This window comes from Ursus maritimus, unplaced genomic scaffold, assembly GCF_017311325.1.
Source record: "Ursus maritimus isolate PB19 unplaced genomic scaffold, ASM1731132v1 scaffold_19, whole genome shotgun sequence".
Lineage (NCBI taxonomy): Eukaryota > Metazoa > Chordata > Mammalia > Carnivora > Ursidae > Ursus > Ursus maritimus.
The window spans coordinates 13,730,348-13,755,289 of NW_024424341.1; the positions used below are offsets into that span (position 1 = coordinate 13,730,348).

A 24,942-nucleotide genomic window follows, 5' to 3' on the forward strand; every position below is an offset into this window, starting at 1 on the left:
TTCCGATGAACTTTTCTTTTCTAAATAAACCTTAACTTTCTGCATGTGTTCTATCCAATATCCTTATCCTTCCCTTCTCGTCATTCAAATCCTTTGCCCACCATATCTAATCTGAATATTCTCTCCTCCTCTATCAAGAATTCAAAATATAGCTCATTTTAAGACAGTTTTCATCTTGCCTGGTAAATACCAAATTTTTCCTTAAAGATAGTTAAAAATCTTATATTTATATTTAATCAAACATACCACCTTGTAACCCCCCCAATCATAACCCTTACAGTAAGGAAGCCTCTGATTGTAAGTCTTTGAGTAAGAACGTTTGACCACACCTGCCTATTCCCTATCAAAATGACTTAACATTAAAAGCCAACAACTAAATAATTAATCCACTTAGCTATTCTTGAAAGGTAAACAAATCAAGGTTGTCAAAACTTAACACTGAAGCCAGATTCTAGGCATGAATGAAGCAGCTCTAAAATAACTAACATATTCCATTTCCAGGATGCTTTAAAGAATTTAAGAACTTTCCCCTGGACCCAACGCTGAATCTAACATCATTCCTAGCAGCAATAATTTCATACAGTACTATGTGCCAGGCAATTTTTTTTTATGTATTAACATTTAGTTTTCACAACTTGAGTTACAAAGAATTAAGGATAGCTGTACATATCTATACTGTAAAAAGCCAGCTCTCAAATCAATAAAGAGATGCCATCAAAATGAAATGTGAGAATTTTCAGATATGAAATCAGAGTGCCAGCCCAGACATCCATTTTATTCCCATCACACTGTGAACTTTGCAAAGCAGGGATTACATCTTACTTCCTCAACACTGTACACCCAGCGTCATGCCCAGTGCCTGGTAAAAAGTAGACATTCATGCAATACTTCCTAAAATAAAGTACAGTAGGGGAGAAAAAGGACTTGTTTTCAGGTTAGATTACAACTCACCCAGATGAACTGAGTTCACGACAGTGATTTTTTTTCTGAACACCATATTTATACAGGAGAAGAAACACTCTGTAAATTCATCAACCCATAACTTTAATGGAGCAAAAATAAAAACACTTCACCACGTTAATTCTACATAGTAACTTGATGCAAACTGATCCAGTAACGAAGTTAAATCAAGGGAAAACTGCAAAACCTAGTCCTAATTACCAAAGTAATCCAGAAGCTGTGCTTTCACATTTTTAGAAAGAATATTTGCCTTTTCCACTTCATGGGAATCTTATGAAGATGTGTTAAAGACGGGATATGACATTAAACTGCTATTATCTTAATGTAATAGCTAGAGTTATTAACTTGTATACACACATCTAGCTACAGATTTCATAAACCCAACATTTCTATTGTCTAAATTTCCATGCCAGCACCTGTTTTGCCAAATAAAACAATAACAACAACCATTTCTTCTATTTCAAATTGCTTTTGAAGGGGAAAAGTTCATTTCTTTGAAAGGAAAATAGAGAAACACCTCAAGTTTCTCATGGAAACACCAGTATCAATAAATCCTTGCACCTCTCTTTTTTTAAGATTTTATTTATTTACAGAGAGAGAGACGGCGCACAGGCAGGGAGAGCGGCAGGCTGAGGGAGAGGGAGAAGCAGGCTCCCCACTGTGCAGGGAGCCCAACATGGGGCTCAATCCCAGCACTCTGGGATCATGACCTGAGCGGAAGGCAGACGCTTAATCGACTGAGCCATCCAGGCGGCCTAGTCCTTGCACCTTTTAAACATGACCAACATAAACTGACCACTTTCCTTCATTAGGGTCAGCACCACGGTGCCTCAGAAACTCTCAGAAATGATTTTAAAAAAGAGAGAGAGAGAATGAGAGCAAGAGCATACTGACAATTTCTTGAGCAAGACAGAACTCCAACGCCAATTACCTGCAACTTTTGATAGTTTTGAGATAACTTTTGAGAGTGACATCGAAATGCAGTAGCTTGAAGGGTTGAAACAGAAAAGTGTTGAAAATAAAAACGCAGCCCACAATGGGTTCTCTGGGGCTACATGCTGGTCCCCTCCACGGTCGTTCTGAATGAAAGCCCAACCTTAACAGTATGCACCGTCCCAAGTTGGGGCCCGCTGGGGGCCTGGCTGCTGTCGCAGCGGCAGAGAAGACAGGTGAATGCATAGGGCAAGCCAGATGGCCCTGAGCACATGAATAAAATGTGGTGTATTCTGGCGCTCAAATATCAATGAAGCCGTTAAGAGAGAAAAACAAAAAACTAAACCTATGTATTATGGCTAGTTCTCGGAAGCTCACTGCTACAGAAAAGTGAAAACTTCAAACACGATAACATTATACCATTCACATCAAATAAGAACCCACAAAAGCAATACCACATACGTGATGTGAAAACATAAACACAGGACGGGAAGAATGACCACCACGCTCTGCAGTTGGTTTCCTCTGGAGACGTGGGGAAGGGGTGAGTTCAAAAGCAAACCTGGGATTTTCCTATTATGACTGAATCCAGCAGCATGGGAGCAAGCCTTCTCTCCGGGAAAGGAAAACCCTCTCAAGTAGGACTCTAACCCCATGGCGCTCGAGGACCAGGAAGGGGCCCGTGGGATCTAGAAAGGCGCGCATTCGCGAGCGGGAGTGGAGGTGATGGGGAGGCGTGAAGCCAGCCGAGGGCCGGGGGCGCGCCGGAAGAAGATCGGGAGTCTTTGGGAGCTCTCACGAGGAAGGGTGTGCCCGCGAATGCAGCGCGCTAAGGGCAGGCCGCACTTACAGGTTGATGGTGCGCTCCAGGGTGAGGGGCTTGGTCTGCTGGATGTACTTGTTGCCGAACTGGTTGACCCCCCGGGGCCAGCCGGTTTGTGAGCGATTGGGCGGCACCACGGACATGCTGGCGAGCTCGAGTACTTGCGGCGAGAGGAAGTGGGGCAGGCAGGGAGCCTTTCCCTGTGCCGGTAGCGGTTATTTGCGTCCCCCTCAGCAGACGCCACCCGCCATTAACATGAGAGCGCAAGAGGAGGCGAAGACACGCCGGAAGTGCATCCGGAGCCTCTGGCGGCAGGAAGTAGAGAGGCGGAGGCCTGCCTGGCCGAGCCCCACTAGGCCAATCGCTGATGAGATGGCCGCAATATCTAGAGCTTCCATTGGTAAACCAGGAATGGGTTCCGCCTCCTCTTACTTTGATACTTCCTATTGGTCGGCGCTGGGGAACATGGGAAAGGGGGCATTCTGGGAATTGTAGTCAGGCTAGGAAAGTCGCTGCTTAATCAGTGCGGCGTGGGTCTGTAGCTTAAGAGAAGATGAATGGGAAACGGCCAGCTGAGCCCGGCCCCGGCCGAACAGGGAAAAAAGGAAAGAAGGAGGTGAAAGCGGAGTTTTCGGAAGCTGTCACGGAAGAAACCTTGAAAAAGCAGGTGTCTGAGGCCTGGAGCCGCAGGACGCCGTTCCGTCACGGTAACCGGGTGCTGTGAAGGGGGAGGAGGGTCTAGGGGCCTCTGAAAGTCCTGCCACTCTAGCCGAGCCCCGGGCAGCGGGGCCACGAGGGAAGAGACCCTTGGAAACTTTGTGGCTTTGGCCACCTCTGACTCTTCTGCTGCCCTCTATCTTTCCAAGTTCGGATTTAGAAATCTGAGAAGAGGAAGAAACGTAGGCCCGAGAGTTGGGAAGCAGAGGGCATGCAAGTTCGAAGTTCCTCCGAAGGCAATGATCGGTTATCCCAAAATCGTGTAGCCAGAGCATTTATTGTGAGCTGCCAGATAGCTGGCACCTGACCTTACTCGTTTTTACACGCCTATAGGTCGACTACGTGACCTATGGGAGTAAATGAGTGTTGAACAAGGGAAGGAACCCACCTTGAACAATTCCAGCCTCAGCTTCAGATATCACTTTAGAGGATAAGAATTCTGCTTCATGCCTCATGCTTTCCCTCCTAGAGTTTGCAATGATTTTTGTTTCAGTTGTTAAGTGCTTTGAAGTGGTGAGTCCTGGGTGTCTGGATGCACATAGAAAGTGATAGCTTAGTGTCTTAAGAGCAAGCTCTGTACCCGCGGGGACTTGTCAATATCCTTAGCTGTAGGATGGAAATAGTGATGTCTACTACAGGGTTACCGAGAAGATAAAGCGACATCATGCATGTAAAGCACCACTGTGTTTGGCATGGGGTATGTGGTGGTGGTGCCTATTAATATTAGAGGGGTCCCTAATCTAGAGTATCAGAGGCAGTGGCTAAAATGTTGAGACAGAAATCAAGGCATCGAAGAGTTATGTTTGAACTGATTAAAAAAAAAAAAGTGTATGTTGTAACTTCCTCCAGCAGTAACTTGGGGAAAGAAAAGTCAGGGTTGAAGAAAAATTGCCAGCCAGTATTGCTAGTCTCGTTTTTTTAGGGGTCAGGGATGGGCAGAGGGAGAGGAGAGAGAGAATCTTAAACAGGCTCCCGGCCTAGCATGGGGCCCACCACAGGGCTCTATCTCACAACTCTGAGATCATGACCTGAATCAAAATCAAGAGTCGGATGCCTAAACAACTGAGCCACCCAGGCACCCCTCTATTCTCATTTTTAATTTGCTCCTCTCACTTTAAGTTTAGGGGAAATGAATAAAGAATCTAAAATATATTCAGTTCAATAGCTAATCATTGAACTAAAAAACTCAAAAAAGAGCAGGAACCTTAATTTAGTGACATCACCCGTACCCCTAAGGACTAGTATTTTAAGCACAATATATCTAAAAAGTAGTATTGAATGGGTAAAGAAAAAAAGGGAAGAGGTTATACTTCTTCTCCCATGTCTTTAGGTACTGGATTTCTGAAAATTCATGACCATTCCCTTTTGTATTCTCTCTGCCATTTTACGCGGGTCAAAAATACAAAAGGGGAAAAAGCCATAAGTAATGTTTTCCTTCCAACAGAGGCCATTGTCATGGACATGGATCCCTTTCTTCACTGCGTGATCCCAAACTTCATCCAAAGCCAAAACTTTCTGGAAGGGCTTCAGAAGGAACTTTTGAACTTGGACTTCCATGAAAAGTATAACGATTTATATAAGTTCCAGCAGGTATTTATTTGCCTTTCACATTCGCTCTTCCACTTCAGAACTGCATTATCTACAAAATCATTCATTACCTTTAGACGTGAGGCTTTAAATTGGGTTTGCCTTGCAAGGTCCTTGCCTTGACATTGCTGAGAGCATTCGTTCATTTCACATAAGCTTACTGACTGTTAACGATGTGTTAGATGCTATAATTATTGCATGAGAGCCTCTGACAATTCCTGCCCTGTAAGACTTCAAAATCTAAACTAAGAGAGGTGCTGGCGATGGTGACAGATAGTCAAGAAATACAGTAAGCCAGTAAGTTAAGTACATTATAAACAAAGGGGATTATGGAGATTGGTATGCTGAAGAGAGTTGTATGTTGAAAAATAATACCCGTTTAAATGTTTGAGTTCATGTCTTTAGGTAGCTTGATATACTGCAGTATGCTGCATCCCAGTATGTCTATGGAGAGTAAGGTTCTTTTTTTGGTGGATGGTTTAATTTGGCAGGAAAGACCATATCAAAATCAAGGCTGGTGTTTCTACTCTTAGAAGACGGGGCTCAGTCTAGTTATAGAAATACAGGTCATCAGTTTCTCAGTTTGAGGGGAATATCTTGTGAGTACATGGTGTACATTACTCTTAGAAATCCTTTATGAAATCTCATGGATATCAGAATAAAAAATCACAGAATAAAATAAAAATGGAAAAGATGAAGGATTACTTTGTTTTCTTTGCATTTAACTCTTTGATTTCTTTTTATCTGGAATAAGGGAGTAAATAACAGGATTTCCATTTCTTGCTTTTATTTTTTTGCACTAGAGCTGATTGTGTCCCCCAGTCTATCTTTTTTTTTTTTTAATATTTTATTTATTTAACAGAAAGAGAGAGCACAAGCAGGGGGAGCAGCAGCCAGAGGGAGAGGGAGAAGCATACTCCCCGCTGAGGAGGGAGCCTGATGTGGGACTTGATCCCAATACCCTGGGATCATGACCTGAGCCGAAGGCAGATGCTTAACCAACTGAGCCACCCAGGTGCCCTCCCAGTCTGTCTATCTTTGGGCCTTAACACGTATAAAACACAGGTCAGGAAATCCCATGAAAATTAAACTTTTATCCTAGTAAAGTTACGTAGGTTAATTAAAAGCCACAACTATCTGCCTTTATAATTATATCAACTTCAATAACACTAGGTCTCTCTGTTGATTTAGGGCTGTATGTATCTCTGATTACTGAAACTGAGAAATCAGAAAGGTTTTTTCTCGATGCAATTTGGTAGATGAAAATACTTCTGTGATGTCAGTGAGTGGCAAAATAATGAAAAGGGCCCTGGGTAATGAGGCGGGGAGAAAAGATTACTCTAGATCACATGAGTATTTGGTGAAACTCTACTTTGCTGTGAATAATTTTTACTATGCTCACTTTGGGACTGAACTTCTTCATCTGAAAACAGATGTAAAACCTATTTTCAGTCTCCTGTCCCTTCAAACTTTGCTTATATCCCCATTTCTTTGCTTGTGCTGTGAATTGCCTTCATAATGGGGTCTATGACATCTTACAACCTTTCTCAGCAAGTGTGTCAGTAGGAGTTGCCTGATATTCTGGATATTTTAAAGCAAGTATTATTGACTGCGTGCTTTATGCCATGCTAAGTGCTTTATATTTATTAATTCATTAAGTCATCATAACCGTCCTATGAAGAAAGTACCTTCCTATTCCTGTTTTACGATGAAGGGAATACATTGGTTTTTCCCTCTCTTCTGTATTATTCCCTGTGACATATGAATGAAAGATGTTCCTGAGAAAAAAAATGCTTTTGACCTAACTTTGCCCTTCACCACATTCCTCTGCTCCTTTTGACAGTAGAATTCCATATAAGTTGTCTGTACTTTCTCAACTACTGCTTCTCCCGTTCTCTGTCAAGCCCACTTTGCAGCAGGCTTTTACCTACAACTCCACTGAAACTATACTTGTCAAGGTCACTCACAACTTCCATGGTAGTAAATCCAGGCATCAGTTTTCAGGACTCATTTTGCTTGACCTTCCAGCCACATTTGAGCTACTATGTTACTACTTTCTCCTGGAGATATTTCTTTATTTTACTTTCAGGACACCATGCTCTCTTGGTCTTCCTTCTACCTCCCTGGCAAGCCTTTGGTTTCCTTTGGTAGGTCTTCCTTTTGTACCTGACTTCTTAATGATAGAGTACTTTAGGGCTTTGCCCTTGGGCCACTTCCAGGCAGATTTCCAGGGACTCTCATGGCTTTGCCTCTACTCTTGGGTATCTGTTAAGTGTCTCACACTTAAGTCCAAGACTAAACTCCTGATCTTCTTCCCCTAAATCTGCTCCACCTGCAAGTTTACCTGTCCCAGTGAATGGCAACTCAGTCTTTCCAGGTGGCTTTCCAGAGGGCCTTCCGGTCCTCTCTCACCTCATACGTAGTTCCTCAGGAAATGTTCCAGGCTCTCTCCTCAAAACATATCCAGAAAAGCCCAATTCTTTCCACTTGCACTACCAACAGCCAGTCCAAGGCATCTTTGCCTCTCATCAGGATTATTCTGTTAGTTTATTAGCCAGTCTTACTGCTTCCACTCTTGCCTGCCTACACAATCACAGCCATTGAGTTTTTTTAAAATGACAGTAGACCCAAGAGAATTGAAAACGTGCACATAAAAACAAGTACATAAATGGTCATAGCAGCATTATTCATAATATCTAAAAAAATGGAAAGAACCCAATGTCCATCACCTGATGAATGGACAGATGAGTGTGGTCTAGCCATGCGATGGAATATTACTCAGCCAGGAACAGGAACGGCATAGCAATGCTGCTGCAACATGGAGGAATGTACTGAGAGAAGCTAGACACACAAGGCCACGTGCTGTAGGATTCCACTTATCTGTAATGTCCAGATTAGGCAAATCCATATGGAGAGGCGGAAAGTAGATTAGTGGTTGCCAGGACCCTGGGGGAGAAGACTATGTAGGGCAACTGCCTAATAGGTATAAGGTTCCTTTTTGGGGTGGGGATGATAAATGTTCTGGAATCAGATGATGATGGTGGTCGCACAACATCGTGAAAATACTAAAATCCTCTGAATCCACACTTAGACAGTTAAAATGGTAAATTTTATGTTACGTGAATTTTCTCTCAATTTTTAAAAATGTAAATAGGATCCTATTACTCCCTTGCTCAAAGCCTCCAAAGATTCCTTGATCCTTTGACAGAAAGCGAAAGTACTTAGAAGAGCTCTGAGGTGCCCCATTGCCTCTTTGGCCTCATCTCCTTCCGCACTCTCTATGCTCCAGCTACACAGTCTCCTTGGATTTCTTGTCTAGACAAGGCATGTTTCATCTTGAATCCTCTTTTTTTTTTTTTAATTATCTATTGAGAGAGAGAAAGAGAATGTGCGTGGGGCAGGGGGTGGCATAGGGAGAGGGAGAGAGGATCTCAAGCAGCCTCCATGCTGAGTGGGGAGCCTGATGTGGGAGCCTCACGACCCTGAGATCACAACCTGAGCCAAAATCAGGAGTTGGACACTTAACCGTCTGAGCTACCCAGGCGCCCCAGGACCTTGAATCCTCTTTACCTAGATATTCCTTTGGCACGTTTCCCAACCTCCTTCAAGGCTTGGCTTCACTTAGCGAAATCGAGCCTGGCCACCATGTTTGTACTCGCAAACACTTTCTCACCTCTGGCACGCCCAGTCCCTCCTATCCTGCTGGTTTTCCCTATGCATTTGTCACCTTCTTTCTAACTAACCATCAGCTTTTTATGTTTATCGTCTGTCTCCCTCAAAAGGAATATAAGCTGCACTGTCGATAACTCTTTAAGTATTGTTGAATGAGTGAGACCCAGAGGGTTAGTAACTTGCCCACGTCACAGAGCTGCCACATGGAGGGACCACAGGTCAAACCGAGGCAGTCTGGCTTCAGAGTCAGGCTCTTCCCCACAATCCTACACTGCCAGGGCACTCACTGAACCGCTCTCCTCTGTGTGTCTAATATATGACGGAAATCCTTTTGTTTTGTTTTGTTTTTCTGTGATCAAGTCTGATGATTTGAAGAAGAGAAGAGAGCCTCACATCTGTGCTTTAAGGTAAACAACTAATCATATTTGTTGGGTATGGAAAATGTTACATCATATAACATTATGTCATAATCCCATTTTGTAGCGCAGAAAGCAGAGCAAGAGATGAAGTAACTTCTTCAGGGCCTCCTAGATGAAAACCGAGGGAGCTAGCTACACACTCAAGTCAGTTTGAGTCCAGGGCCCACCTCAGTGATAAAATGTTCAACGTTGTTAGTAATCAAGGAGACACTGCTGGAACCATTTTTCACATATTAGGTTGGCAAATATTCAAAACAAAAACCCCCAACGTTGACAGAAGTATAGATCCCTTTCGTAGAGGATGGTTTTGAAAAATGTATCAAAACTCTTAAAATTATACTTATCTTTTTGTAGTGTCATTCCACTTATAAGAATTTATCCTGAGAAACTAATTAGGGATGTGCTCGAAAATTCCATACAAGATTGCATGTTGTAATGTTGTTTAAAATAGTGAAAAAAAGTTTTTTAAAGATTTATTCATTTGAGAAAAAGAAAGAGAGCACATGCTCTAGTGTGAGTTGGGGGAGGAGCAGAGGGAGAGGGAGAAAGAATCTTCCAGCAGACTCCCTGCTGAGCACGGAGCCCGATGCAGGGCTCTATCCCACAACCCTGAGATCATGACCTAAGCCAAAATCAAGAGTCGAACCCTCAACCCGCTGAGCCACCCAGGTGCCCCAAAATAGTGAAAAATTATATACAAGTTAAATGGCCATGCATTGAGATTTATATAGATAATGGTACAAAACTCTACAACCGTTGAATATAACATGTGAATTTTAATATATGAGAATGATAAAGTTAAACCTGATTTCACCAATTCTTTTTTTTTTTTTAAGTCTCTCTCTTTTTTAAAGAGATTTTATTTATTTATTTGACAGAAAGAGAGTCAGCCAGCGAGAGAGGGAACACAAGCAGGGGAAGTGAGAGAGGAAGAAGCAGGCTCTCAGCAGAGCAGGGAGCCTGATGTGGGGCTTGATCCCAGGACCCTGGGATCATGCCCTGGGATCATGCCCTGAGCTGAAAGCAGACGCTCAACAACTGAGCCACCCAGGCGCCCATGATTTCACCAATTCTAAGATACATTTTCTTTTTTCACACTGTAGCACTGCTGAGATCCAGTGTCTCACAAATTACTGTTGTGTCCTATTTTAATTGGCAACATTTTTTAAGTGATAGCAAAATAATGATACTTCTTACAGAGGAGGCATATTAGAATTGATGCCGTACACTTGTCAAGAGAAAAAGATGGGGGCGCCTGGGTGGCTCCGTTGGTTAAGCGTCTGCCTTCAGCTCAGGTCATGATCCCAGGATGCTAGGATCGAGCCCCATGTCAGGTTCTCTGCTCAGCAGGCAGTCTGCTTCTTCCTCTCCCTCTGCCTGCCACTCCCCCTGCTTGTGCTCTCTCTCTCTCTGTGTCAAATAAATAAATAAAATCTTTAAAAAAGAGAGAGATGTTAAAACAGCACACACAGTGTGAATGATTGTTAAAAAAGAGATCTATTTGGCTATCTGTGTACAAAGGAAAAGAGAGAAGAATGGGATGTTTAAATCTGGCTAGTAGGCTTTCAGATTTTTTTTTTAACAGTTTCTTTTTACTTACAGAGGGTTTTTCCCCTAGTTTTGCTACAATAGGCACATGTTACTTTGTAAAGACTGTTTTTCATTTATACAGAAGTCATTTTTTTTCTCATTCTCTTTTTTCCTCTGGGACATTTTGATATATGATGACAGCCTGCACAGATTATTAATTCTTCCAAATTATGAAGTATTGCTCATGTATTAACTGCAACTGATAATATTTCATATTTGTTTAGACCTTTTGTTGTTGTTCCAAAGAGAGATGATCGCACTGTAAGGCATTATCTCCTTAGTTCACAGCACGCCTCTGGTAAACATTTCCCGTGGGACTGGGGTTCCATTCTATACCCACAGGGTAAAGCTGGACGGTGTGGGAGATGGGATTCCTTGGTCTATAGAAAGGTGATCTTTATACTTCCCTGTTGGGCTCTGTGATTTCTCCAATAAATTCGATTAACAAATGAGAATAACGACAGAAAATAACCCTGTCCTTGTGACACTTTCATAGAGTGTCTAGAGGAAGAGGTTTTTATGGGATACATTTGATGAAGCCAATGTTACCAGTAAAAGAAGGATTTAAGGCTTTGATAATAGTTGCTTAAAGCATCAAGATTTTGCAGAAATGTTTGCCACCCACATCTCAAGCCTGGTTTAACACTTTGCTCTGCTGGCTCATTTGATATAATCTGTGACTCTGTTTTTGAAATTACATGGCATTTCTGGATGGACCAACCTAGCGCAGCGTTTCATAGAATTTTTTGGTTTGGTAACCTATAGTGTAGAAAAGCGACTTGGTATTAAAATCTTAGGAGATCAGTCTGGAGACCTGATATTTAGTTACAAACAGCACGGTTACATTTTATGGGAATTTCAATTGCGTACATTTGGACCAAGATGATCCAAAAAATTCTGTCTGTGCCAGATGTGAACTGATGTAAGTCCTTTCAAAATGTTTTCAACTCGGGGCGCCTGGGTGGCACAGCGGTTAAGCGTCTGCCTTCGGCTCAGGGCGTGATCCCAGCGTTTTGGGATCAAGTCCTGCATCAGGCTCCTCCGCTGGGAGCCTGCTTCTTCCTCTCCCACTCCTCCTGCTTGTGTTCCCTCTTTCTCTGACTGTCTCTCTCTGTCAAATAAATAAATAAATAAATAAATCTTTAAAAAAAATGTTTTCACCTCATCAAGATTCACATAATTTCAAAGTTGATTGGCTGAGTGAGTTATAAATTATGTTAAAGAGATTTCTATACACAGAGCCCCATTAGCTGGTGAATGGAAATGTTCGGCATATCTTACTGGTATCATGCTAGCATCAGAACTTCTGTGAAAGATTTTTCTGGTCCTACGCAGTTAGCATAGTATTCACCGTTATTGCAACTTAAAGTTTTTAATCTGCAGCCGTGTCACCCAAGTGGTCATTAAACGGTGGGGTAGTATTTAGTGCCGAAAAACGTGTCTAAAAATCGGTAACCTCGGAAAGAGGACTCAGTATGCTAAATTATGACAGAGGACAGAACACTGCCGTGACAGGGCATACCATCAATTCAACAGGAAGAAAGTAAAAAACAGCAGAGCAAAACTATGTTACAGTAGATGGGTTTGCATTTCTTTCTCTTTATTTCAGTTCCAAGTCCTACACGGCGCAAGTTTAAAGTAAAGAAGCTACTGCAGCCTCCAGGAAAGAGCAGCTGTGGCCAAGATCCAAAGGCTGTGGCTAACAAGTTACCTTTGTTGACATTTCTAGGAAAGTTCTGTTTGAAGATTTCCGGACTTGGCTTGCTAACATTTCCAAGATTGACCTGGAATCAACTATTGACATGTCCTGTGCTAAATATGAATTCTCTGGTAAGAAAGATAAAGCCCTTGATGTCTGGAGAACTTACAGGCTTTGACTACACAGTGTCGGCGAGCTAGCGTCAGTGTGCCAGAATCCTAGACTTGGAGACGTCCCCCCCCCACCATAGCATTAGGACCTTCTTAATGAGGAAGAGTTGACCCGGCTCGTATACCGAAACGCCCGTCTTATTGGAAGGTATAAAGCAGTGGTTCCTTTGCTGGAAATATGATGAAAGCTGTTGACCACATTTTCAGGAAAATGCTGATAACGCACACACATGCCAACTTCACGTACGGTATCAGGAAGCCCAGAGGTGGTATTGTTAACTCTGCTCCTAGGCCTCCTAGGGAGCGAATACCTCAGCACCTCTTTTTCTTTCTTTTTTTTTTTTTTTGTTGCTGTTCTTTTGAAGGTAAGAAAGGACTACATTCTTAAGGGAAAATCTTCAAACAATGTAGCAGGATACACTATAAACCGACAGGCCCCTGCACTTTCTCCTTGTCCCCCTTTCTCTTCGGAGGTGTCCATTGTCACAGTTCCCTTTGTGAGCATAGACATGTCTTTTTGAAAGCATGTTTTCTTTTCCACCTGGAAGGGAAAGTGTTTTGGTTTGTTTTACTGAGTAGAATTTTGACGCAGGTTGACTCTCATCCAGTCTAAAGTATAGCGGGGGACGTATACATTGGTAACCACTTGTTGGCGCTGAGCGATACGCAGGACGAGTCCTGTCATACACCCTTTTTTCAAAACTTTTTTCTTTTTGATTGAAATCATTTCAAACTTACAGAAAAGCGTAGTACAAATAGTTTTTTCCCGTTTTACTTGAGAGTAGGTTGCCGTCCTGCTCCAGGAACCCCCACGTACTTCAGTGATTCCTACGACAAGGACATTCTCCTAGATGATGGCGATAAACCATCCAAGAAATCAGGAAATTAGGATCCATACATTATTCCCATCTAATCCACAGGCTCCATTCAAGTTCCACGGTTCGATCCTCGATGGCAAAAGGATCCCATCCAGGATCGTATAGTCGTCGTGCCTGATTTGGTCTCCCTCGATCTAGAACAGTTCCTCAGTCTTGCCTTGACTTTCATGATATTGATGCTTCTGAAGGTTCACAGATGACTCATTTTGTAAATCTGCCCTCAATTTGGGTTTGTCTGATGCCTCCTCATGATTAGATTCAAGCCTTGCATTTTTGGTAGGAATGTTACAGAATTAATTATGTGGGTTTTTTACTGCATCTTATCAAGTGGTATATGGTTTCTGTGTGTCATAGTTAGTGGTACTAACTTTGATAAATAAGGTGGTAACTGTTATCAGATTTTCCCACTGTAGCCTTGTTCTTTTTCTTTCTGTAAGTGAATAAGAATTTTGTGGGAAGATGCTTAAAGATTATGTCACTATCTCATTTCTCCTCCAACTTTGATTCACTTATTTTAGCACCCTCTGGCATTCCCTTTACATTTATTGGTTGTCCTTCTGTAAAGGAAGCCTTCGTCTCTTCCCGTTTATTTATGTATCTATTTATTTACATCAGTGTGGATTTATGGGTCGCTATGCAATGGGCTGTAATCAGCGGCTCTGTTATAGTGATGCTCATCTCGTCCCTGATTTGGTCAAGGGGAGCCCCCTTTTTTTGTTTGTTTTTTTTTTTTAAGATTTTATTTATTTATTTGACAGAGATAGAGACAGCCAGCGAGAGAGGGAACACAAGCAGGGGGAGTGGGAGAGGAAGAAGCAGGCTCATAGCAGAGGAGCCTGATGTGGGGCTCGATCCCATAACGCCGGGATCACGCCCTGAGCCGAAGGCAGACGCTTAACCGCTGTGCCACCCAGGCGCCCCAAGGGGAGCCCCTTTAAACTGATTTCCATGTCCTTTTAATGTGTCCCCATCATTCTTATTATATCTTAACTTCCTAGCAAAACAAGGTTTTCCAGGCTCATCTTATATGTCCCCTGCTCTAGACCCAGAGTTAGCCATTCTTTCAAAGAACCCTGATTTCTTTTAGTGACGAATGATGCTTAAAAATCAAGATCTGGACTCTTAAGCGTTTTTGCTATTAGGGTGTCACTGCTCCCAGGCCTTTCAGTCTAGAAGAGGTAGCGAATACACGGATGCGCACGTACGTTTACATGTTCATGTATGTCACTATCTAGAAATATGTAGGTATCTAACTAAATATCTACATAGGAAACTCGATTCACATTGATTCCTGTGGTTCCAATTCAACACCATAGGATTTATCCCCGATTTCTCCATTTCCGTATTTGTTTTTTTAAGATTTTATTTATTTATTTGACAGAGAGAGAGACAGACAGCGAGAGAGGGGACACAAGCAGGGGGAGTGGGAGAGGAAGAAGCAGGCTCATAGCGGAGGAGCCTGATGTGGGGCTCGATCCCATAATGCCGGGATCACGCCCTGAGCCAAAGGCAGACGCTTAACCGCTGTGCCACCCAGGCGCCCCATTTCCATTTTTGTAATTGCCTTCCTCACCAGTAATCTCCAGGGCTTCCGTTACCTTCAGTATATTTCTTTATCAAAACACTCCCTCCATGTGTGAATGATCACAGTTCACCATAGCATACCTGCCCTGTCCTGCCCTGCAGGGATGCCTCCCTTGCTCAGTGCCACCTAACAGCTTTTGGAAGTTTTAGCTCAAGAAATTAACAGGAACCACTACCAAAAGATCTATGTACAGTGATACTCATTTGTCCATTGAAGCATCTTTCTTAACAGATGAGAAATGGAAACAACGAGTGGATTAATTAAAGGAAAAAGAAGGTAATTCCTAATCCGTATAGTAAAATAATTAGAGGACCATTAAAACAGCGATGTCAGGTGGGTATAGTGATGGGGACAGACACTTGCCAGGTAATAAAAAGACCACAAAACAACCACTGTAGGACACCCTTTTTTTTTTTTAAAGGCAACTATATGTAGGAAAAATACTGGAAGGATATATGCAAAAATATTGTTAGTGATTATCTCTGGGGTCTGTCCATATGTGTGCTCTTCAGTGCTTTTAGAGTTCTCCATGTTCCCAGTTGTATGTCTGCCATTATAAAACAGGAGAAATAAGTGTCATTTTATAGCTGAAGGAGCTCCCATTACAGGTGAATATCAGATGGACCGAGATTAAAATGCAGGATCATGGGGCGCCTGGGTGGCTCAGTCGTTAAGCGTCTGCCTTCGGCTCAGGGCGTGATCCCGGCGTTCTGGGATCGAGCCCCACATCGGGCTCTTCCGTTGGGAGCCTGCTTCTTCCTCTCCCACTCCCCCTGCTTGTGTTCCCTCTCTCGCTGGCTGTCTCTATCTCTGTCAAATGAATAAATAAATAAAATCTTTAAAAAATAAAATAAAATACAGGATCAGATTAGCGGCTGCTCCTTGTCGGCGCAGGGACATTAAAGTGCGTGTTGTGCTATTGCAGACGCCCTCCTCTGCCATGACGATGAGCTGGAAGGGCGCCGGATCGCCTTCATTCTTTACCTGGTTCCTCCCTGGGACAGGAGCTTGGGGGGCACCCTGGACCTGTACGACGTTGATGGTAAGACAAGCGCATGCGCGTCAGCACCAGTAGCTACTTCGGAGCTCGTACACCCAGCGTGTGTCCTCCTCTGAGGAGCAGGAAGCCATTCACTCGGGTGACGACCGCAGGGGGAGCAGACACCGGCCCTGACAGCCGCCTCTCCACATTGTACTTGGAGTCGTTACCCCAGAGGTGGACTCCTGAGTACCGACCTCCTGAGTACTGACCGTAGAAAGCTGCCTGGGGCCATTGGTCGGCCAGGGCCGGTCGGCCAGACAGGAAGTCAGGGTTGTTTCCTAATGGCTGACACCAGATGTTGACTCTAGAAAACTTTGCCAAGGTATTCCAGCCCTCATCGATAACAGACAGATGGCGTAGTAAGAACAAAGGTCAGCTAGCAGAACTGAGTGAAACAGATGGAAGGGGGTGGCGTTTTGGGATCTGCAGGGTACATCTGGTTCCCCTTAGAAATCTGAGAATTGTCAGAGTGAAACGAGGCGGCCTGAAAGGGGTTACTGGTAATGAAACCACGTTTGTGGTTGTGTTCTCTCCTGCTGCAGAACACTTTCAGCCGAAGCAGATCGTCAAGTCTCTTATCCCTTCATGGAACACACTGGTCTTCTTTGAAGTGTCTCCAGTATCCTTTCACCAGGTAAAGATTATAAACCACAAATATACAGAGTACTAAGGATCATGCTTTTTAGTCCCCTGTTACCGAAATGTGAGAGCTTCCTGTTGGACTTCCGTGGCTAGGTTGTGCACGCATCCAGCGTGTCAGATCCGGAAGTGAGCGCGCCTTGGCTGGCAATCGTCCCCCTCAGCGGGTGCGTTCATGCACTGCTGGCCTTGTCCTTTCAGGTGTCTGAAGTCCTATCTGAAGAAAAGTCACGTTTGTCTATAAGTGGCTGGTTCCATGGTCCTTCACTGACCCGGCCTCCCAACTACTTTGAACCTCTCATACCTCGGAGCCCGCACATCCCACAAGATGTAAGGATAAATGCCTGTTGTCGGGATTCTTATCTTAGAAGCTTTACCCTATGGTTTGTTTTCCTGCTAATGAAACTGGACTTTGAGTTTCCTCTTTCGCTTTTCTTAGGTAAACTTTTGATAGTATCTTTTTCTCAGGCAGAGTTTTCCAGCACTTTTATGTATAACAAGGAGAAGATTATAAAGTGAGGCTTTGCATAGATCTTACTAGCACGAAATGATGTAAGAACAAAAGCAGTAGGAATTGTTAATTCACGTTTTGCATCTGCTGCTTCTTTGTAAGCATGAAATTTTGTATGATTGGATCAACCCTACTTATCTGGACATGGATTACCAAGTTCAAATTCAAGAAGAGTTTGAAGAAAGGTCTGAAATTCTCCTAAAGGAGTTCCTTAAGGTAAGCCAGCAGGTTCTGTCCGGTGTATCTTGGGGACATCAGTAGCAGGCCCTAACAAAATCTTACGGATATACCAACTTGTGCTTTTGTCTTTATTGCTTCTTGGGTGGGTAAACAGGCGTCATTAAAGGAGTATTTGGTTAGTTCCTGGTTAGAATGTTTATATCATCTGTTTCATAAAATATACAAGTGATGCTAGTAGCTAACATTGGTATCGGTTGTATGCTTAGTGAGTTAAGAGTCCCTTGGGTGTTCCCCAGTTTTCTGGAACCTTAATGGTACACGCACGCGCCCACACTTCTACACTGAGAGGGAGTTGTATGTAGCTTCCTTCCTATTCATTTGATTAATATGGTTTCCTATCAGCTTACTATCGCTTTTAGTAAAAGATAAATTATGAACTGAGCAACACCTATTAATCACTGTTTGACAATGATACGCAGCACGTTTCAGCGGAGAGGGAACTACATCAGGAGTCAGAAGACTTCATACTCATGTCCTGGCTCTGTGGTTTTACTAACGAGCAAATCACTGAATCTCCCAGAGCTTGTAGTTAGTTCTTCACCAGTTAAACTGGGATAAGACCTGCCTTGTTCGTCCCGAAGAGTTGTCGTGAGGCCCAAACGAGATCGTAGACACTGATGTGGCGCTTCACTGTTGACCCTGGGTCCCATGGAAGCACAGTCCCAAGAGCTGTTCCTCCATGAGAAACACACCACCTACTTCTCTCTCCCTCTCTCCCTTTCTCCCTTTCTCTCTCTTCCTCCCCCCCCCTCAGAATTTTAAAGCTGACATTAGCATATTAAGGAGTTTGAGAAGTATTCTAATAAATGAACTTGTTTGATCCTATTCTATTCAGCTTACCTAAACCAGGCTTTGGGATCCTCTTTCCTATTTTACAGCTGATAGGACTGCTGTTTTGAGAACACTCCTTGGGAAGCCACATTAAACAAGTACATAGAAAGCCTCTTGTGGAGCAGATTTCAGTAGATTAATCAGCTTCTTGCTCTACCCTCGGCTTTCTCTATTTAGAAAGCTGATTACGTAAAGGTGAGGCCTGCAGAGACTGTCAGTGTGATGACATTGACTGTTAAGTAGTTTCATTGTTTTTTCTTCACATCTTACGAATTGAAGAGACTGCATTATGATCTTCATTTTGTAAGTTCAGGAGTCTGAGAGATTTAGCGATTTGACATGAGATATACAACCACTAAAGGAAATAGCCCAAACTGGCCCTCAGGTCTCTTGGCTAAAGCATGCTGATGATCTGTCCAATCTTTGTCCTGGCCACATTGTATCAGGCCCGGGGGAGCTTGCGCGGAAGGGGCGGATGTCCACTGGCCCTTTTAGGAATCAGCCAGCATGATTCTGCCGAGCAGCTCCACCTGCAAGACCAGTGTGGGATCACAGAGAGACTCACTAACTGCTTCTTTCTTTGCTCATTTTCCAGCCTGAGAAATTTGCAGAGGTCTGTGAGGCTTTGGAGAAAGGAGACGTGAAATGGAGCAGCCGAGGTCCCCCTAACAAAAGGTAGAACCGAGACATTTGCCTTTGTGTTCAGTCCCTGCCTGTTTGTCTGCAAGGCTCTCTTCATTTGCCAGTAATGGGACATTGGCCCTGGTGATGTTTCATTTCCAGGGACATCCAGTGGCAGGCCCTGACAGAACCTCACTGTTGTAACAACCTGTGCTTTAGTAGGCTGTGCCAGGACTTAGGGCGCGGGATGCAAAACTAATGATCAGCTTTTCTTCCATCAGTAATTGTACAGGTGTGGCTTTGATGAACAACTTGGCATCACTGCTTTCCAGGTTTTATGAGAAAGCTGAGGAGAGCGAGCTTCCTGACATTCTGAAGGACTGCATGGAATTATTTCGCTCCGAGGCTCTGTTCTTGCTGCTGTCCAACTTCACAGGCCTGAAACTTCACTTCTTGGCCCCTTCAGAAGAAGATGAGGTGGAGAACCAAAAAGAGGGAGAAGGCGCCTCTGCTGACGATAACACTGAAGAAGGGACGAGCCAGAGCTCCTCTGGGCCAGAGAGCCAGCAGACGGCCTTCCGCAACAACAGCCAGCAGACCAAGGAGCAGACAGAGCCAGAGTCAGAGGAAAACGAAGCAAAGAAAGGTAAGCCATTGTTATGATTCGTCCTTATTTACCGTTAAGCATTCACTATTCAATCATTGATTCAGCCAACAAATATTACTCAAGCATCTATGATCTGCTAGGCCTGTTTCGGGCGCTGGAGGACAGAACAAACAAGGTCTCTGTTCTCCCAGTTTATGTTCTAGTGGGAGAAGACGGAGATTAAACGTGTACACAAACCATAAGAAAATGGGAGATAAAGAAAGGAGTTTGAAGCAGAAAATTTGAATAGGGTTGTGTGCTAAGGAACGATCGAGTGGCCTCTTAGGTGACCGGGCAACTGGAAAAACCTGTCTCAGGAGCTGGCATCTAAGCTCAGATCAGAATAACAAGAGGGATCTGTGGGAAGAACGTTCTAGGTAGGAGGAGCAGCTCATACATTTTATTAGGCTAACAATATACGAACAGTGGACAGAAATAGGACTGGCTTTGCCCCCAGCTACTCTAAAACATAAGAACATCAAAGAGAAGAAGGTGAACACAGCTTATTTCTGCCAAGGACCAATAATAGCCTAAAAAGATTGCTTGAATTTAAGCAAATAGGTAGAAGGAAATTATTAAAAGTAGAGGAAGTCTAAGGGCGCCTGGCTGGCTCAGACGGAAGACTCTTGATCTCGGGGACATGAATTCAAGCCCCACATTGGGTGTGGAGATTAGTAAAAAAAATAAATAAATAGACTTAAAAAAAAAAAAAGAGGAAGTCTTTCATTATCTACAGACAAGATCGAGAAGAGGAAAATATAGGAAATTTAAGGGGTAAGGCTTCTGTGGAAATTTTGGCACCAGTAACTGAGCGTACACGGTTCAGCACCTACTAAATCAGACGAGAAAATCTGCTGCCCGATTCCTCTCCTCAGTTGTACTCTCCCTGCTTCCACTCTGATTTCTGGAGAAGGCCCCCGTTGCAGTTAGAAGAACAAAGACAAGGGAGGGAGCTGCCACGGAAACAAAGCCAGCAGTGTGACACGAAAACCGCAAGCAGCATAAGGCAGATTCTGTGGCCTCCCCGACTGACTGACCTGTTGCTTTGGTCACCACGGATTTAGCACAACCGGAGCCAGGTGGCGTTCTCTGTGCTAGTCAAAGTACAGGATAGCCTTTCTTTACGCTAAAGGTTGGCTCTCCTTAATGATTGATACTGGCGCCTATACCTGGACCCTAAAAGGAATCAGGTGAAGATCAGTGGGGCCTCATAGGCTTTTTTAAAAAGTAGCTGTTAGCCTCTATTCCTTTTTGGTTTCATTTTCATGGGAACCTAGAACTTGGAAAAAGTCTATACAGGCAGCCAAAAGATGCTTTATTCTGTTACTGAGCGTCTACTGTATGCAAGGCCCTGGGCCAGAGCAGGGGGGAATACAGAGGTAATTGTGAAAAGTAACTGTAAAGTTCGTCCTCTTAAAGAAAAGGGTGGGAACAAAGCAGTGAAGGAGCAGACTTTTCGTATTTTATTAAAGTTAAACTGGCATAAACTCAAATGAGAGGTTTTAACCCACATGTACCCACAAAGAAAATAGTTACAGGATGTACACAGAAGAAAATGAGAGAGGAATTTAAACATTTCAATACCAAAAAATCAGCTAAGCACAAAAGACTGGCATGCAGGAAATGAGAGACAGAAAGCTTTTATAAAGCATTTAGAAAACAAATAGCAAGATGACAGAATTAAGCCCCTCTTTCCTAGTTGTTACCGTAAGCGTCAGTGACAATCAGAAGACAGAGATTGGCAGAATAGATGGGAACACAGGATTCAACCGTCTGCTGTCGACAAGAGACTCACTTGAGACCCAGAGACACAAACAGATTAAAAATAAAAGAATGGAAAAAGGTGGTCCATGCAGGAGAGCAGGAGTGGCTCTACTAATATCAAACAAAATAGACTCTATTTATTTATTTATTTTATTTTTCCATTTTTTAAATTTTTTTTTAAGTAAGGCTCCACGCCCAACGTGGGGCTCGAACTCATGGCCCTGAGATCAAGAGTTGCATGCTCTCCCAACTGCGCCAGCCAGGCGCCCAAACAAAACAGAACTTAAATCAAGAAAGATTAGAAGAGACAAAGAAGGACATTCTATAGTTTTAAAAGTTCAATACAGCAGGAAGATACAACAACTATAAATCCTTATGTACCTGATGACAGACCGAAAATATATGAAGCGAAAACTGACAGGATTGGAGAGAGAAATCAGACAGTTCTACAGTAGTCGTTGGAGAGGTTAGCGCCCAAGGGGACTTAACCCAATAAACCAGCTACGTGTAACAGGCGTAATACACAGCATTCTACCCCCCCAACTATAGCATATACATTCTTCTCAAGTGAACGTGGGACATTTTCCAGGACAGACCATAAGTTAGGCCACAAATTAAGTCTCAGTAGATTTTAAAAGATACCGGGGCACCCAGCTGGCTGTCGGTGGAGAATGTGACTCTTGATCTCGGGTTGTAAATTCAAGCCCGACGTTGGGTGTAGTGCTTACCTAAAAACAAAATCTTTAGAAAAGTAAAAAATAAAAGACAGATATCATACAAAGTAGCTTCTCTGACCACAAAAGAATGAAGTTAAAAAGAAACAAGCGATCAAGCTCGATCCTCCAGGAGAAGACGTGGAGGAACCGTAGGTGCATGTTGCTGAGCAGAAGGCGGTCCGAAAAGGCCGCTTACTGTATGATTCCAACTCTGTGACATTCTGGAAAAGGCAGAATTAAGGAGAGAGTAAAATCAGTGGCTGGAAGGGAGTAGGAGGAGGGGAGAAATGAATCACACTAAGATAAGACGTTAATAATAGGAGACGCAGGCAGGTGGCAGGGGGAATCTATTTAAAATTATATTTATTCATGTTATAATTCTTTATTTTGGCAGCTAAATGTATATTCCATCTAAGACTTCTTATAAAGAAAGAAATAGAACGTCAAGTCGTCCCCCCCCCCAGCCCACCAACTAGCACACGATACGTTTCTGACAGTCACTATAAGTAAGGCTGGTTTGGTGGAGCAGTTGCTCAGAGGGTTTATGGGAATGTTTTCCCTTTAGTGCTGGATCATTCCTACTTATTATTCCCTCGCAAACTAGCCGTTGTATCAAAGGTTTGTTGTTTGTTTTTTTTTTAAGCAGGCTCCATACCCGGCATGGAATCCAACACGGGGCTTGAAATCACAGCCCTGAGATCAAGACCAGAGCTGAGATCAAGAGTCAGATGCTCAACTGATTGAGCCACCCAGGTGCCCCTGTATCAAACTTGCTTTAAGTTTTTTCTGGCCTTCTGTTGTTTCTTCTTTAGACTCAAGTGTTCCTATGTGCCAGGGAGAAGTGAGGCGTTGGAAGACTGGTCACTACACTTTGATCCATGACAACAGCAAGACTGAATTTGCCCTGGACTTACTTCTCTACTGTGGCTGTGAAGGTAAGAGGCAGGAAGGACAACAGTGAACTGTTCCCTTAAGAGGGGCAGTCTCCGGGTGACCCACTCCAGACCAATTCAGAAGTGATGTGCCTTGGCCAGGATCGCAGATCACAGAAGCTCCCTGTTGGAGGGGACCCTGGGGGTCATGAACTTCAGTCTCTCAACCCAAAGGATTTATATCTGTGACTAAGGTAGGGGGGATGTGGACCAAACTGTAATTTCCCTCCAAGTAACCCCCCAGATCTACATCTTTTATGTAATTGTCCTTCCAGGTGCATTTTTACATTCAATTCTTAGTTCTCAGTTCTTACTCAATGTTGATTGAATGGTAAATTCAAGCTCATAAGTCATAGAATTGATTACTACTGAGCTCCCAGAGCCCCCCGTTTTAAGCAGCATGGGATCAGCGATGGAAGCAGAGGCTGGAAGTCTTGCAGTGAGAGCTTTCTGAATGCTGTTTGTTTTCCCTTTGTAAGGCTGGGAGCCAGAATATGGTGGCTTTACTTCCTACATTGCCAAAGGTGAAGATGAAGAGGTAAGTTGCTTCCGACAGCAAACTGCCCTTTTTAGTTCTTGAGGAAGCTTTCATTCTTCAAAGACCCAAGTTTCACGACCTTCTGCCAGTGTCTTTAGCTGATAAATCCATGATGGTCTGCCTGGCAGTGGTTCTAATTTCTAGTAGGAAGTACTCGGCAAGGAATAAAGATGTCAAAGGGTAATCAGTAAGCATTTATTCTACACTGAGAAATTCCATGTAAGCTAAGAGCTACATGGTGGATTCCTATGTAATCTGCCAATATAGTAAGAAATAAATGCATTAGGTAAAATCTTTCTGGGTATGTGTTGGAATGGGGCTCATTGGAAAATGCCTTAACAGCCAGCGCAATAGCTCCTCCTAGTAAAGGATCTTTTAAAAGATCCCCTGTCGCCAGTCTTAAGTGCACGATGTGAAAACCATCTGTTCAGTGGTGAATCATTGAAGAAAAGAGTTGAGAATAAGTTCTCTGTTCTGATGTATCATTGTATTTGCTTATTTCAGCTGCTAACAGTGAATCCAGAAAACAACTCTTTGGCACTGGTCTACAGAGACAGAGAGACTCTGAAATTTGTCAAGCATATTAACCACCGAAGCCTGGAACAGAAGAAAGCCTTCCCAAATAGAACCGGTTTCTGGGACTTTTCATTTGTCTATTATGAATGACAGGGCTGGGCAAAGCTGAGGAAAGAGGCCCTGCCTCGGTACTGGGAAGCACGCAGGAGCCACAAGGGGACCTGTGTGACGGTGTCCTTAAAATCTGTGTGTGGTAGGACTCATCATCACTGTCCTCAATCTAGACCTTGAGCTTGGAGCCAGGTACTTCTCTCTTGATTACAAAAAAGGCTTTTTTTTTTTTTTTTTTTTTAACATTCAGTTTTTTGTTTCCCATATGGCCTTCCTTAGTGATTTCTTAAAAGTTTTTGTGTGTGGTAAGATAAACACGACATGAAGTGTACCATTTTAACCATTTCTAAATGTACACTTCCGTGACATTCAGTACGTTCCCGTGGTTGTGCACCTGTCACCACCATCCACCTCCAGAACCTTTCCATCTTCCCAGACTGAAGCTCCATCCCCATGAAAAAGTAACCCCCTACCCCCCAGCCCCTGGCAGCCCCCATTCCACTTTCTGTCTGTCTCTGTTCATAGAAGTGGAACAATACAATATTCACCCTTCTGCGACTGGCTTATTTCACTGAGCATAAAGTCTTCAAGGTTCATCCATGTTTCCAGTGATCTTTTTTTTTTTTTTTTTTTTTTAATTCTCAAGGCCGATTCTGCCCTTCCTAATCACACTGGTCTAGAACATTGCAGAAACTTCTAGCCTCTTCTTTCTGGGCTCATGATGCTTCCTCCCACTGCCTATGGCTTTGTTTCACTGACTCTCCTAGGACAGTGTAGACTTAGACGATGGTGTTCTGCCATG

At 43.4% G+C, this 24,942-nt stretch overlaps 2 protein-coding genes across 3 annotated transcripts in view; one reads left to right on the plus strand and one right to left on the minus strand.

Annotated features, from left to right (window-relative positions):
- The window catches only part of NUDT21 (nudix hydrolase 21), a 16,881-nt gene extending 13,866 nt beyond the window's left edge, over window positions 1-3,015 (minus strand). Inside the window, exon 1 of the mRNA XM_008702621.2 lies at window positions 2,744-3,015. Coding sequence (XP_008700843.1) covers window positions 2,744-2,859 — 116 coding nt within the window. The 5' untranslated portion in view covers window positions 2,860-3,015. The remainder of the gene's footprint in view (window positions 1-2,743) is intronic.
- A 198-nt stretch (window positions 3,016-3,213) lies between these two features.
- Window positions 3,214-24,736, plus strand: OGFOD1 (2-oxoglutarate and iron dependent oxygenase domain containing 1). Of its 2 annotated transcripts, XM_008702619.2 has the most exons (13): window positions 3,214-3,423; window positions 4,878-5,023; window positions 9,053-9,099; window positions 12,431-12,531; window positions 15,959-16,075; window positions 16,618-16,709; window positions 16,916-17,044; window positions 17,328-17,441; window positions 18,892-18,971; window positions 19,250-19,563; window positions 22,856-22,978; window positions 23,455-23,513; window positions 24,018-24,736. In XM_008702619.2, exons 1-13 carry the CDS (start codon window positions 3,270-3,272, stop codon window positions 24,177-24,179), a joined length of 1,638 nt encoding a protein of 545 aa, XP_008700841.1. In that variant the 5' UTR covers window positions 3,214-3,269; the 3' UTR covers window positions 24,180-24,736. The 2 variants fall into 2 exon arrangements, with proteins under 2 accessions (XP_008700841.1, XP_008700842.1); XM_008702620.2 differs by lacking the exon at window positions 17,328-17,441.
- Window positions 24,737-24,942: the final 206 nt, after the last annotated feature.

What these genes read in the sequence shown, in the direction of transcription:
- OGFOD1 (XM_008702619.2), top strand. Translation starts at nt 3,270, where the DNA reads ATGAATGGGAAACGGCCAGCTGAGCCCGGCCCCGGCCGAACAGGGAAA. An exon ending in ATTTATATAAGTTCCAGCAG is followed by an intron (nt 5,024 to 9,052) that starts GTATTTATTTGC and finishes TCTGTGATCAAG; the next exon opens with TCTGATGATTTGAAGAAGAG. An exon ending in TGCTAAATATGAATTCTCTG is followed by an intron (nt 12,532 to 15,958) that starts GTAAGAAAGATA and finishes GTGCTATTGCAG; the next exon opens with ACGCCCTCCTCTGCCATGAC.